The sequence below is a fragment of the Neovison vison genome, chromosome 3 (assembly GCF_020171115.1).
Source record: "Neovison vison isolate M4711 chromosome 3, ASM_NN_V1, whole genome shotgun sequence".
In the NCBI taxonomy this organism is placed as follows: Eukaryota; Metazoa; Chordata; class Mammalia; order Carnivora; family Mustelidae; genus Neogale; species Neogale vison.
In genome coordinates, this window is record NC_058093.1 from 65,800,759 (window position 1) to 65,815,940 (window position 15,182).

The 15,182-nt window shown below is 39.3% G+C and overlaps 1 protein-coding gene across 3 annotated transcripts in view; it reads right to left on the reverse strand.

The window, feature by feature from the left end:
* The window catches only part of ABCB11 (ATP binding cassette subfamily B member 11), an 85,137-nt gene that overhangs the window by 3,637 nt on the left and 66,318 nt on the right, over positions 1-15,182 (reverse strand). For all 3 annotated transcript variants that reach the window (XM_044242275.1, XM_044242274.1, XM_044242273.1), the window contains 5 exons: positions 9,434-9,637; positions 7,797-8,038; positions 5,286-5,442; positions 3,959-4,156; positions 239-445 (listed from right to left, as the gene is read on the reverse strand). In XM_044242275.1, coding sequence (XP_044098210.1) covers positions 239-445; positions 3,959-4,156; positions 5,286-5,442; positions 7,797-8,038; positions 9,434-9,637 — 1,008 coding nt within the window. The remainder of the gene's footprint in view (positions 1-238; positions 446-3,958; positions 4,157-5,285; positions 5,443-7,796; positions 8,039-9,433; positions 9,638-15,182) is intronic.

A 15,182-nucleotide genomic window follows, 5' to 3' on the forward strand; every position in this document is an offset into this window, starting at 1 on the left:
TGTGCTTTATTTACAATAAGCTTAATGGCATGTTTTGCACTGGATAATATAATACTAAACATTAAACACTAAAAAAGTAGGTTGATGAAGAACATTTTTTGCTTAAAAGACAGGGCACCAGGAAATGACCCATGTTGCCTTTGACCCTCTCCTTGAGCCACAGTCATAACACTTTTGGGGCCCTCTACCTCTACCCATCCCCATCTCCCACAAGGAAAGACTCTGACCTAGTCCTCACCTCTGGGAGTGACATGACAAAGTCATGTAGCTGCGCCTGCTTTGCGGCTTCTATGACTTTTTCCATGGGGATTTCTTTGGTGGTGTCCCCATACTTGATATTGTCCATGATGCTACAGGCAAACAACACTGGCTCCTGGGAAACAATCCCAATGTTCGATCGGAGAAACTGGACATTGACCCTTTTGCTGTCATGCCCATCTATCATCTGCCAATAGAGGGGACAAGCAGAGCATTAAGTTTTAGAATCCCAGCAGTGAGGAAGGTTCATATTCTAGAGGTAGTATTATACAAGACATTTGCTTTGCTTAAGAGAGAAAAAATTCCCGGGAGTCTCATAAGTAAGTTATGTTTCCTTTGACCTCTGGAGGTAGTATGTGTCAGGAGTGGTGTCAGAGTTAGGATTATATTATGGTTTTGGTTGTTTGTTTTCCAAAGTCTAGCTTTATAGGCAGTGCAAATGAGAAAGTCACTCAGAACAGTTATTTTGTCAAGAAAAATTTCCCTTAGACTTTGGTGCAGTACGTCCCCTACAAGTATGAAGAATTCTCCATTTTGAGACTCCACAGGTTATGAAAGAGGCTTTTCTATGTAAAGCTATTGGACTATATAAGAATTAAATCTGTTTTCTTTATTTTACTGATACTAACAGGAGATAACAGACCCAAGTAAGACAGGAGTACATTTATTCACTTAGTCAACAACCTTACATTGAATTTCCTGTTGCAAGGACACCATTCTAGGCAGTCTTTTGGCTGTCATGTGAAGAAAAAATAATCTATGTTCTAGCTATTCATGGGCAAGACACTCAAGTACAGGAACGCAATTATCTACCAGTTGAGCTGTTTCATGTTTCACTTAAAAGCCTTAAAACAGTAAAGGTATGGTATGTCTAAAACTACCATAAATTGTTTGGCCTTATGATTTCAGAAAAAGATTATGCTAAATGTTGTGAACATGCTATATTTTCATTAAATTCTCAGCAATGGAAAAAGCAAACATTCGTTGGAAAAAAATGTAGGGCAGGGGCGCCTGGGTGGCTCAGTGGGTTAAAGCCTCTGCCTTCGGCTCAGGTCATGATCTCAGGGTCCTGGGATCGAGCCCCGCACTGGGCTCTCTGTGAGGCAGGGAGCCTGCTTCCTCCTCTCTCTCTGCCTGCCTCTCTGCCTACTTGTGATCTCTCTGTCTCTGTCAAGTAAATAAATAAAATTAAAAAAAAAAAGTAGGGCATTCCTCAGCAATTAGCCCTCGTTCATCCTCCTGTACTCATTTTCCATAGTACTTATAGATTGCAAAGCACAATTTAATACCTAATTACATACGGGAGCTGTTTGCTAATTACTGTACATGAGCTAGTATTGTAAGACCCCAAAAGGCAGAAGACATGCTTCATGCTCTTAGAATCTCCCAGAGGGCCTAAGACAGTACTATGTATCAGAGGAATTTAATGTTGAAAATGTTAAAGGCTGCATTTGGTAGCTTTCTTAAGAGCAAAGACAATCTTTACAAATTGCATAAAAGGTGGTGTCTTTCTACTTGAAAAAGGTTCGCAGAGTTGTTTTACAATGATCCAACAAAATGTATTGTGTTTATGAGATGCAAGGAATCATGCTGATTTCATCATGGGCGTTGCTTCCTACCTATGACCAGAACAGGCACTGAGCACATTGAGAGAAACACATTTAATGGATACGTTAATGTTGGAAAGCTCAAATATGAAGCGTCAGGGTCCCTGTATGTCTCATAGTTCACAGTCAGCATGGGGTGATAGAATGATCTGACATTTTGGGAAATTAGACCCTCTCCTTTGCAGAGATCAGACCCCAGTGTGATGTGCTTTCTAGGTTCATCGATCACTACTTACCTTTAAGCAAATTAAAATCTTTATACCGAAAATTAATAATAATGTGATTATAAATTAGATATAATCAACTCATTATCCTTATTTGCATAATTTCCTCAACTCTACCAATATCTGTTCACTTGTTTCTTAGATTGCTTTATGCAGGGGACTCTTTAGTTGCCTCCTTTGAGTTTCAGCATTTATTTTCTTAGTGTGACCTGTCCTCATGGCAATGAAGATTATACTACCCACAGAACTCAAAAAGGCTTTTTTTCAAAATATTAGGATTAAGCAACCAATCAAGTGTGGAGCAGAATAAAACATTTTCAGACCTATGCCTCTGAATCATTTTTAGAAAACTACTGGTGGATGCACTCCAACAAAGTGAAAGGGAAACCCAGGAAAGAAGACGATACGGAATTAGGAAATAATGGATGTAATCCAAGAAAACTTGGCAGGAACTCAGAGGGTGACAACTGTTCGGCAGCCACAAGTTGTAATTAATCCAGACAGTGATAGACATGAGAGAAAAAAGAAGTTCCGTCAGAAAAGGCAGCGGGATAGAGACATTGGAAGAATATAAAAATTTTATATAAAGGCAGAGGATGCAAGAAAAAAGAAAGCCTTTCAGAAAAGGATCAAGAAAGAAAATGTACTGCTGACCTAACTCACCACTTGACTAGGGGATGAACAATATTTGCATAGTCATAACAAAAGTTGTTCATAGATTTTTAACTTTTATAGTCAGCCTAGAGTGACAGCTGAAAGATAGTAAATGTTATAAACAGAATATTACTGTTTTGCATTTTGATAATATAAAAGTACAGCTATTAGGACTGGAGAAATAAAAGGAGGGAGGGAGAGGTGAAAATAAACAGAATTGCTACTAACCTCATATCAGAAAATGAGAATTCAAGAGAAACTATCTGTAGGTGGTGGAAAAGAAACAGAATTCATTAAATTTACAAACAGAGGAAATGTTTAAAGTGATATATCTATGTTGGGAGAATGTGCATAAAGGGAAGGGGAGTGGGAAGGATAAGCTAAATTTCCATCTCTTGAGAATAAATCAACAGAGAATCTAAATTTGTTAAGTCGTGAAATAGCAGCATAATCATATTATGTAGAGACACTGAGGTAATCATTGAAAGATCTAAAAACATCATGTAGTTAAAAATAGTCTTTGAGCAGAGAAATGGGGAGCAGTGGAAAAGGGTAGAATAACAGGATGCTTTTTATCACAAATCTTTCCTATTTTATTTTGTAGTCCTCTGAATATATCATTTGGAAAGAAAGAAAAGAAAAAGGGTAGAAAAGAGAAGAAATGCTCTGGAAAATGAGCAACAAAGCAGTTCACCAATTTTTCCAAATCTCCTTGCCGAAGTTTTATGGCACAGAACTACCAATTCAAGTTCTTCATGTCATTGAGACGTTAAGTTTCTCAAACCAGGATTGTCAGATTTTTCGTATTACATTCCCCTCCCCCCTTGCTTATTTATCGTTCCGTTCCTTATCACCCCCGTCAGTTTTTCCCTTCGAGGTCATTAGTTTCCTAATTAGTTTGCACTTTCTGCTCCATTTACAGGTAAGTGAACACTTCTGTTAAACACACTCATCTCTAGCTTTGCCGTGCGTCCAGTTTGCTTTGTGTAACTGGTCAGCAGGCCATCTGGAACTGGAAAGAATATGATGTTAGAGAGTGTGAGGTAGAATCAGGTCACCCAGCAAATGACTGAAACTGGAAAATATCCATAGGGGTAAGTGTCCAAGGCAAGCATTATAGAGTGAGTCTGGCAAGGTGTGATCTGGAAACCACGTTGAAGGGGTTGGAGACGCTCACCAGAAAGCAAAATTCTCCAAGGCGTTTGCATTGCTTACCAGCTTCCCTTGGTCAGGATCATAGAAACGTTCCAACAGCTGAATACTGGTGCTTTTGCCACAACCACTGCTTCCAACAAAGGCCAGTGTTTGACCTGGACGAACTGATACTGAGAGACCGTTCAGAACTTGAATATCAGGTCGAGAAGGGTATGTAAATTTACAGTCAACAAAGTCAATCTGGCCCTGGAAGTTGTCCTGCGGATGGGAAGATAGGACTTAGATAGGTTCCTACTAGAACCTAGAGTACTGAAAATGCAGCTAACTCTGAGTTTTAAGTCCTTGTTTCAGATATTCCTTCAACAGCAGGCAACCACAGTGCCAAGTCTGAAGACAGCCACTTGATGAAATGGCATCCTGTTCCCTATTCTGGCAGGTAGAGGCTAGAGGGAAATTTGAGTAGTAATATGAGAGATGTGAGACCTCTCATTCCCATTCTAACCTAAAGGGATTTCCTCGTCATCCATTCCTTGACATTCTTAATGGAAAAAATGACTAGAAGATACGATTCCATTGCAGAGGCCAGGAACTGTCCAAACCCCTACAGTTGTGATTCCCCCTTGAAGATTTCAAATAATAGCATTATGCTTCCAATGACTCAGAAAGTTACTTGCACCCATCCAAAGGTGGATGCCATTATTTGTACTATCTGAATCATGAATTATAGAAAGGAATAGACATTTAATAACAACAGGAGGAATGGGTCACTTGACCAATTTACAAAGATTTCTGAATTTCTTTCAGCTTTACTAGGGTTTGGTTTTGTTTTATTCTCTTGAACACACTGGAATATTAAAAAAAAAAAAAAAAAAGGCAGGGAGGATTAAAAAACACCTGTGAGAACCATCAGAAGAAAAGATACTTTGTTGAGATCAACTTAGTGTTCTGGGGTTCCATATGAGCTAAAACTTGAACCTAGATAAACATTAAATCAATGTTACTGAACAGGAAGAGCTGGTTTTTCTACATCCCCTGCCAGAACATTGGTAGAAAACATGGTGGCTGGGTAGGTTTCAAAAGACATCCAGCTTCATTCATTCTGGAACTAAGTGTGTTTTACATTACACAGAATTTAGCATTCACTGGATATCATTGCCTTATTCAAATGTCAGCTTTATGAATAATTTTAATGCTAATTTACTTCATTCCTTTACATTTATAAATCTACTGTCTGTGCACTCTGAGTGCATATGAATGAATCCATAAACTGCAGGAACTGAAAAGCTAAGTGGTGTCATCTGACCAGCCCCCACGGCCCTTCTGCGCACATGTACACACTCATAAGCACGTCCTCCCCCCCTTCCCCCGTACCCCCCTCAGTACTCACCCACTTTTCACCTGCACTGCTGTACACCTTGATTGGGGGCTGTCGGTCCAGCAATTGAAAAAAGCGTGCAGCTGCTATCTTAGCTTTGGCATAACTGGGGGTGTAAGAGGAGGCTCTTCCAAGGGCTGTCGCGCTGAGTACAACCGAAGAGATCACCCTGCAGTAGGGCAGACACCGGGTAGAGAAAGAGTGTGGGGTGGTTGATAGGACAGCCTAAGAGGCAGACATGGTGGGGGGGCAGGGAGGTGGGGAGGCAGCCCTGGTTCTGCTAGGAAAGAACGGAGCAGCCTTGAGCAGGTCTCCCTAGACTTGTCTGGGAATGGGAGCTTGGAGAGACTAGCAGTTTGCAAATGAGTTCTATGTAAAAATGGTAAGTTGAATTGAACAAGGGGTGTTCACACCTCCAAACCCCGCTTTAACAATGATAGCCTCTTTTTCAAAAACTTGTTTGGGGGAAAAAAAGACTTCTTAAAAAAAAAAAAAGAAGAAGAAGAAGAAGAAGAAGAGAGGGGGCTTGAAAGATCACCAGATTGGGTTGAATTCTTCCAAAGCCAACATTCTTTGAATCTCTGATCCGTGTGTAAAAGACAAGGATTCGTGATATAAGCATCCTTTTGTACCAAGCATACATGTCATTCATGCTTAGACACCATGCGGAAGATACAATTGTCTGCTTGCTTCTCCAGCCTTTAACTATATTCAGGGGGTGCATAATTAGTGAGCCAATGGGTGTGTGAATACAGGAGTGATTAATATGGCGAGAGATCTGGCTGAAGGGATGCACAAAGGTCCTGCCTCCGTGGTGGTGGAGAGTGATGTGTAGAGTGTTTTACTGCAGAGTTCACAAACAGGAATTCTTTCAGGCTAGACTTGCAAACCCAAACATCTCTAGGAGCCCAGCCCAAAGCTTGAAGCAAAGAAAAGCACCTGGAACAAAATGGGAAATGGTGGAAGGTGATGTTTCAGTTTTTAAAGAGAAGCCAGAAGTTGGGAATTTTCCACACTTTCCCAATTTTTACATATGTGCAATTAATTCTTCAAATATCTCACATAAACTAACAAGTCAACGGTATATGATTTCTGATTTGGGGGTTCACAGCTCTCAACAGGCCAAAATTTAGGAAAGAGGCTTTCCTGATCGGGGTGGGTCGAGCAGGGCAGGAGAAAAACTTTCTTCTATATTTTTAGAAGAAATATAGAAGGCAAGAAGACAGAACTCATAGCTTGAGAAGGACCCCAAAAGAACAGATTTCTATTGGGACCACTTTTCCTAATGTCTTCCCAAGGCCTTCTCAGACTATTCCCCCTCATCCTTCTAACATACCTCCACCACCCCCCAACACAATAGCCATATACATGTGCCCCTAGTCCCTTTGTACCCTGACACCCTTTGGCTCTCACCTCCAGAAATGTGAGAAACTGGATTCAAAGCTAATCTTATCAGAAGAGCAGGCACAGATTATAAGAAAAGAACATAATTCTCCTGTCCTGGCCTTTGCTGTCTCCACCTGGCAGGATTCAGCTGGAAACATGCCCTTCTTACAAGAAGTAGACTTCAGGTAAGACGGTTCCAAGAACCCTCTGATCCAAGGCCTCTAGATTTTCTCAGTGTTCACCAGTATGGCTGACTGTAAATGGTTCATTCATCCTATTACTCTGTACACATCCCTTTGCAATATGACTTTTTTACTCCTCTGTGATATTGTGAATTATAGTAAGAAACATCTATTTGGTCTTTGGCTCCCATTCCTGGCACAGAGCTCTTAAATCCTTGGAAGTTCCTAAATTTGGAGAGCGATCCAGGTGTCTTTGGTTATGTTAATGAGGTGCCTTTGAAAGGCCCCTATCAACCTAGAGCTGGGGGCTGGTTGCCAGGGGAAACAAGCACACAAGTAGAGGGGTGGAAATTTCAGTCCTATACCTGCCTCCCAACCTCTGGGAAAGGAAGGGTGTCTGAAGGGTCTAAGGAAAGTGATATGCCCAGTCTTGCAGGACAGAGCTCTTAACCTGTGAGATCCAACGCCATTTCCTGATAAATGGTGTCAGAATGAAGTTGAACTGTAGGACAGCCACTGGAGGTCAGAAGTGTCTGTGTGACAACAGTGTGACAATAAAAGAGAAACACAATCGGCTCCTCTCACTGAATGGTAGATTTTCATTCTCTTTTCTTAAGTCTGGGCTTGGTTGTATGACTTCACTCCGCTAAAGAGGTATTTGAATATGTGGTGCCTGCAGGGACTCGAAAAGTGGTTTCACAAAGCGCAACAGGGCTTGCTTTGTTCTGTTGTGCTTGGAATGCTGAGACGGTGATAGGAAGAAAAGCCCACCGGCTAGAGAGGCCACGCAGAGACAGACAGAAGACACGAACCACCTTGACAACCCCGTAAATCCCAACTGTTGAAGACACCAAGGTTGGTATGGTTCATTAAAGCAGCAAAGGCTACCTTACAGAGCCAGGCTGTTCCTCCCTAGCCTGCTGATCTTTTACGACCTTGGCCTGATAGTCCTCACCTGAACACATAGCTGAAATGGAGCCCCTCGTTGGGGATTAAGTAACCCCCGTATCTGTAGGAAGCAGAATTAGCAACAAACACCATGCACTGGGAAAAACCAAAGCAGAATCCATAAACGTTCGCTTTTCGAAATGCAGTCTTGAACGGCTTCTCCAGCTCAGTCTCAAAGGCTTCAATAAACTGCCTCTCCTTTCCAATCCCGGCGACAGTGCGGATATTACCCAGAGCTTCATTTGTAATCTGAAAAGTGGAAAAGAGTCTTGGGAATAAAAGAGCAGAAGTAACTACCCTCCTGACGTTTCAGCGGCTACGCGGACTGGATCTGGTGTGAATGGCAGAAGGCAGAACGTGCCTGCGGCAGAAGCATCATCTGGGAACACAAAGACCCTGAGTCGGTTAAACTCAAGTTCTACTTAACACTAACATGGACTTGTTGCCACTTCCCCTAGAAGAGAGAAGGCGGAAAATGCACCCGCGCTGATCCTTGAAAGCTTTTTAGCTCTTTCATGAATGTATTTGAAATGTCTAAAACGATATCTTTAGATGTCTTACGACACAAAAGATACTTAACAATGTGAGTTCAAAATATGATTGTATTTTCTTAAAAAAGTAATGTGACCAAATATTATATAAGTATAAAGTTGATTTTTAGTCTCTACTATGAATCTGTATTTGTTTCAACCTGTACGTTAGGGTAGATCAGCACTGTTTTGGAATTGGCATATCCTACCCTAAAAGAGCACAAAGGAGGGCTACTCTTCTTGGCTTGTCTACTTGGGCAATGTTCACATTCCCTCTCTTAAGAAACAAAACCTACATAACTGTAAATTTGTTAAAAGAAGAAAGGTGTGTGCATGTGTATATATGACTCCTTATACCTGATAAATGTCTATGCCGCCATCTCCCCATTTACCTGATAACCAGATATTCATTAGAACACACTTTTAAAAGTGCATCCCTGAAAACTAAGAATATTCGAGACCTAAACTGTACGTCATAGTTCTATTTGGGAAAGACATTTGTTAGAAGTCTAGCAGACACTAAAGTGTGAAAATCCCAAAGTGTGTGCCATTCAAAAGATGGTAGCTCCTCTCTGTGGGGGCAGCATGACCTGGGGAAACCACTTAGCTAAAAAACTAAGCAGACAGAAAACTGAAGTCTCCACTCCTGCGAATAAGAATGCACAGAACTGTGGGGCACCTGGGTGGCTCAGTGGGTTAAAGCCTTTGCCTTCAGCTCGGGTCATGATCCCAGGGTCCTGGGATTGAGCCCGCAAGCCTGCTTCCTCCTCTCTCTCCGCCTGCTTATGATCTCTGTCTGTCAAATGAATAAATAAAATCTAAAAAAAAAAGAATATACCGAATTGGGATGTGGAGAAAACAACCATCAGAGAGGACGCTGAATATGTAGTCCTCCCTGTTTGCCCCGCTGTTTTTCTACACCTGTTCGTACTCATCAGAGCTTCATTGTCGCAGCCTTCCGGCCAAGGCACACACAAAAAAGGCTAGTGGGAGGCTTCCGGGGATGAACGTTTGTAGGCTAACGGCTTCCTTAAATCTCTCTGTACTGCTCACTCTTAACGGTTTGACAGCCACTGAGCTGTAAGCAGTTTGAAAATTGGGTCTGCTAGATTACCTGGCCGGCGATCTCCAGAGCCTCCTTGTCTTGAGAGGCAAAGCCTGTCAGCATTCGGGTCTGTATGGCTCCCGATAAAGCCAAGAAGGGGAAGAAGCACAGAATGACCAGGCTTAGCTTCCAGCTAAAGAAGAAGGCAATGATCATGGCCACAGTGATGTTAGTGAAGGAATTGACCATCATTCCGATCTGAGAGCCGGCTGCCTGCAAACCAAAAGCAATGAACCCATCTCAGACACAGTCTCTCTTACCAAATTCCACTATGTGAAAAGGCAATCTTATACAAAAAAGAAAGTATTCTGATAAAATATGCATAACACGATGTTTATACTTACACTTAGCCCTTCATAAGTATACAATTCCGTGGCATTAAATACATTCGGGCTTGTGTAACCATCACCACCATCAATGCTCAAAATCTTCTTATCATCTACAACAAGAACTCTGAACCCATTAAATAATAACCCCTCTTTCTTCCTCTCCCCAGCCCCTGGCAACCTCTATTCTACTTTCTGTCTCTATAAATTTGCCTCTTCTGAGTACCTAAGTGGAATCACACAATAGCCTTCTGTGTCCAGCTAATTTTACTAAGCATATCATTTTCAAGGTCCATCCACATTGTAGCACATATGAGAATTCCTATTCCTTTAAAAGCTGAATAGTATTTCATTATATGTATATACCACATTGTGTTTATCCATTCATCTGTTGATGGACGCTCACATTGCTTCCACTTTGGGCCATATGAATAATTTTGCTATGAACATTGATTACAAATATCTATTTGTGTTTTTCTTCTTTTGGATATATGCCTAGGAGTGAAATTACTGGGTCATTTGGTAGTTCTATGCTTAAAAAGATGTTTTAAAATAATGAGCTCCCTAATGCATTTGAAGACTGGATTAATAAAAGTCCATTTTATTCATAGCTTTGTGGAAGCTCATCCAGTGACTGATTCCATTTCATGGGTGTCAGAGCTATAGCAGTCCATATGAGATTAATTCAGCCCTAAGCAAGGGCTGCTTGTATGTCAGGTGACTATGCATTTGGTCTGCTTGAAACTAACCAGGACTTGGACTTATGGTAATCTTTTTGATTATTCAGTGAAGACTGATGCTTGTTCTATAATCATAGTTTTGAAAACTGTACAAGACTATTCTAAGAGCCCACTTTGATTCTCATTGACGTTAACCTGCTCATTGGTACAAAATCACATGCTAACTTAATAACTAGCTGTTCCATCAATACAAAATGGACAAAAAGGATTCAGTCTCAATATAGGTAGAGAAGGGACACTCGTGGTAATTACTATTTATAATAAAAATTATTTCATGGTTTCAAATCTTTCAGTTGCAACTATGCAGATGTGACCAAAGGTCGGTATCTTCTGTGTAGAAAAGACTTGCATGGGTACAATTGCAAGATTTTTGTCAGGATTTTAGAGACTTTAGCATTATTTAAAAGATAAAGAATTCGAAACAATCACAGGTAAGCTATTAGGTAACAATAGGTACTAAGGAAGTGGTAGACAAAAATAATTTACATCTTCATTCTGTATTAAAGACTCATATGGAATATGAGCTCTCTCTCCCAAGAATTCCTATATATTGCTTATAACTTCCTTGAAGATAGGAATGAAAAGCTAAATTAAAAGTTTATATGTACACCTATATTTATAGCAGTGTTATCCATAACAACCAAAAGGTGGGAGCAGGCCAAGTGCTCGCTGACAAATGAATGAATAAACAAAATGTGGCCTACACAAATAGTGGGTTATTATGCAAGCCTTTAAAAAGAAATGAAATTCTGACACATGCTACAACATGGATGAAACTTGAGGACATCAAGCCAGGTGAAATACACCAGTCACGAAAGGACAGGTATTATATGATTCTGCTTATATGAGGTTCCTGGAATAGTCAAATTCATTAAGCCAGCATGGGATGGTGGTTATCAGGGATTGAAGGGGTTTGGCGGGGAGAGGGGAAGTTAATATTTAATGGGTACAGAGCTTTTATTTGGGATGATAGAAGTTCTAGATATGGAGAGTGGTGGTGGTTGAATAACAGTATGAATATACTTAATGTCACCGAATTGTACACTTTAAAATGGTTACAATGATCAATTTTATGTTTTGTATATTTTGCCACAGTTAAAAAGAAAAAAAAATTTCTGGTTGGCAAGGACAGTCAGGCATTATAGAGAATTTGGAAAATAGCAGCTAAGTTCTTTGGGATCTTATTATTTTGTTTTCTTTTACATTCTACTCAGTCAATATTTTTTTTTAAATTTAGAAAGTAATACAGCTCAAGACATGTAAAATAGATTACATATACAACGATAAACATTTTTGCAGGGGCGCCTGGGTGGCTCAGTGGGTTAAAGCCTCTGCCTTCAGCTCAGGTTGTGATCTCAGGGTCCTGGGATTGAGCCCCACATCGGGCTCTCTGCTCAGTGGGGAGCCTGCTTCCTTTTCTCTCTCTGCCTGCCTCTCTGCCTACTTGTGATCTCTCTCTGTCAAATAAATAAATAAATAATTTAAAAAAAATTTTTTTTTTCACCAAGAAGGGACCAGTCTTGATATTACTTTGTACTTCAATTTTTTTCACTTGGTATAACATAACCATCCCCCCAGATCATTACATTAATACCTTGAAAAATAGCTGCCTAATTTTCATATCGATGTATTCACTCAACTATTTTCTTATTGGTGGATATTCAGGTAGTTTCCAGGAGAATTTAGTAATTTTTGATCAATATAAACATAGATTTGAATGCACATTGTCACAAAATAGGAGAGAATTTACTCATATGAATTTTAGTCAGAGAATTTGCAGACCTGATTATTCTCTAAAAAATGTCGGAAAAATTCAAACTGTAACCAATATTTTATGACAGTGTCAGTTCCTCCTCATCTTCACAAATATAGGAAGTTGTCATTCATGATAGTTTTTATTGAGTTGATAGGTGGAAAATGGTGTTTTCCATTGGTTAATTCATATTTTTCTATTAATAAGGTTATACAATTCTTCATTTGTTCATTATCTCATTGCACTTCTTTTTTTGTTGCTTGTCCATATACCTTTTTTTTAAACCTTTATTACTACTTTTTAAAATTCTCTGACCAATTTTAGGAGCACTAGACTTACCAGGTATATTAATCCTTGTTACAAATATTTTCATAATCATTTGTTTATACAAAAGTTTTAAGTTTTTATGTAGTCTGACAAGTCTACTTTATGTATTTTTGTCTTGTTTATGAAAATCCCCTCTTCCTCCTCTTAGCACTCTACGCAAGTGTTTGAAAGTTCTAGTAATGAAATAAAATGAAAAAATAAAATAGTTGGTGTAAGTATTGAAAAAGAAAAAATAGAGAAATAATTATCTTTCTTTACATATAGTTTGATTATATGCCTAGAAATTCAAAAGACTAAATTAGATTTTTAAAAAATTAGTTAATAAGAAAACCTGAAAAAGTGGACGGCAATAAGATAAATATACAACTAAAATCTCAATCTATGACATTCATTCAGAATTGTGAAAAAATATTGTGAAAAAAATTGTGAAAATGAACAAGATAGTGACATATTAATGTATCTGTGTATTATATATACTATACATAGCATATAGTATATTGTGTAGTTATATATCTTACTAAAAACTAAAGATTCTAGTTTATATGTTTCTCTTGGGAACTTTTAGTATCCTCACAACAACAATCTGTGTGTGTGGGAGTCAGGGAAGTGTTGTGGCTGCACGGATGTATTCAGTGGGAATCAAAATAAATTTTTTGAAGAAGCCAAGATGATTTTAAATACATTAGAACAGTTAATGCCCAAGAATTAAAAAAAAAAAGAATTTTGAGGAGGAAAAATTATTGTGCAAGGATCTACCTTACCAGATAATAAACACTTATCATAACGTTACATAACTAAAACAGGAAGGTCCTGGCACAGAATAAATCAAACTGATCAATGAAAGAGAAGAGAGAATCCCCATAGCTCCAAGCATCCTTGGGAAGTTGACATTCACAATGGGCAGGAGGATTTCAAACAGCTGGAAAATGAAATCTGCATTAAATTTTGGTGGAGGAATATTTTCTATCCAGCTTGGAGGGAAAAAAGGGCAAGATTTCTACTTTACATCAATATTAAAATAAATTTGACCCTGGTTAGCAATCACATTTAAAAAAATGTTTAGGGGCGCCTGGGTGGCTCAGTGGGTTAAGCCTCTGCCTTCGGCTCGGGTCATGATCTCAGAGTCCTGGGATCGAGCCCCGCATTGGGCTCTCTGCTCAGCAGGGAGCCTACTTCCCCCTCTCTCTCTGCCTGCCTCTCTGCCTACTTGTGATCTCTCTCTGTCTATCAAATAAATAATTAAAAATCTTTAAAAAAAAAATGTTTAACTGGGGTCCCTGGGTGGCTCAGTGGGTTAAGCCTCTGCCTTCAGCTCAGGTCATGATCTCAGAGTTCTGGGATTGAGCCCCACATTGGGCTCTCTGCTCAGCGGGGAGTCTGCTTCCCCCTCTCTATCTCAGCCTGCCTCTCTGCCTACTTGTGATCTTTCTCTCTCTGTCAAATAAATAAATAAAATCTTTAAAAATAAATAAATAAAACTAAAAAATAAAAAATGTTTAACAAAAATATTAGAGAAACTCTTAGAAACTTTTCATTTTTTTAAAGAATAAGAAAATTTTTGTAAGATGATCAGATGCTACTCCCTGAATTCAAGTGAGAGTGAATAACCTTAAAAAGCCCCTTGCAGATTGAAGGATGCAAAAATAGAAGCGATAAGGTGATTGCTTATTTATTTGATCTAAGCTTAAGAGTCTGGTAAACTGGACACTAGAATACTCAGATGTTAAACGTGAGATTGCTACAGACTTTCTTAAAGCAGTAAGACAATGCATATTAAAACCCTTCAAAATTATTATACACTCTGAGCCAGTGATTATATTTTGAGAACAAAAAAATGATAAGGATATGCCAAGCTTGATGTATAATGATGTAATTTGCTTATAAAGAGGGAAAGCAGAAATACATTTCGATAAGGAATTCTTAAATGATGACACCTTAAAATAATGGATTATATAACCATCAAAAATCTACTCTAGAAGAATATATAATTACTAAAATATGTTCACATCAGATTGTTGTAGGAGAAAAACAGAAAGATTACAAAACAATATGTAGAGTGTGACCCAAAGTCTATGAGAAACACATTTATGCCCAGAAAAAAGCTCTGAGGAAGAGGATCCCAAGCTCCTCTGAAAGTCTCTCATACCATTGTCCATATTTTTGGTTGAGCTGGCTACGAGTCAAGACATACAGTACTCAGTTTTTCAATCCTGAGGGTTTTCTTTCAAGAACCTCACAAATTGTGGTTTTCCTTTTTCGCCTTCCTTCCTTCCTTCCTTCCTTTCCTCCTTCCCTCCTTCTATCCTTCCTTCCTCTCCCTTTCTTTCTTTTTATGTCCACAGAAAGTGAGCAGAGGTGCTGGATGGCACATTTGACTCTCATCACTTTAATACAAACCACTGGTTTTCTAAAAGCATTGCCTCACCCTACACAGGGATGAGTCACCTGAACAAGGAAGGCTGCAGGTTTGGGGTCCAGAAATCATAGCTTTGTCTCTGTGAGTGCCTCTATGAGTTTCTTCAGTTTCCGGATTGGCGTTTACAGAGGCAACTAAGATCTCTTTTCCTAAGATTACAGGTCCACTGGGCACCTGTGTGAGGAGGCTTTGCTTC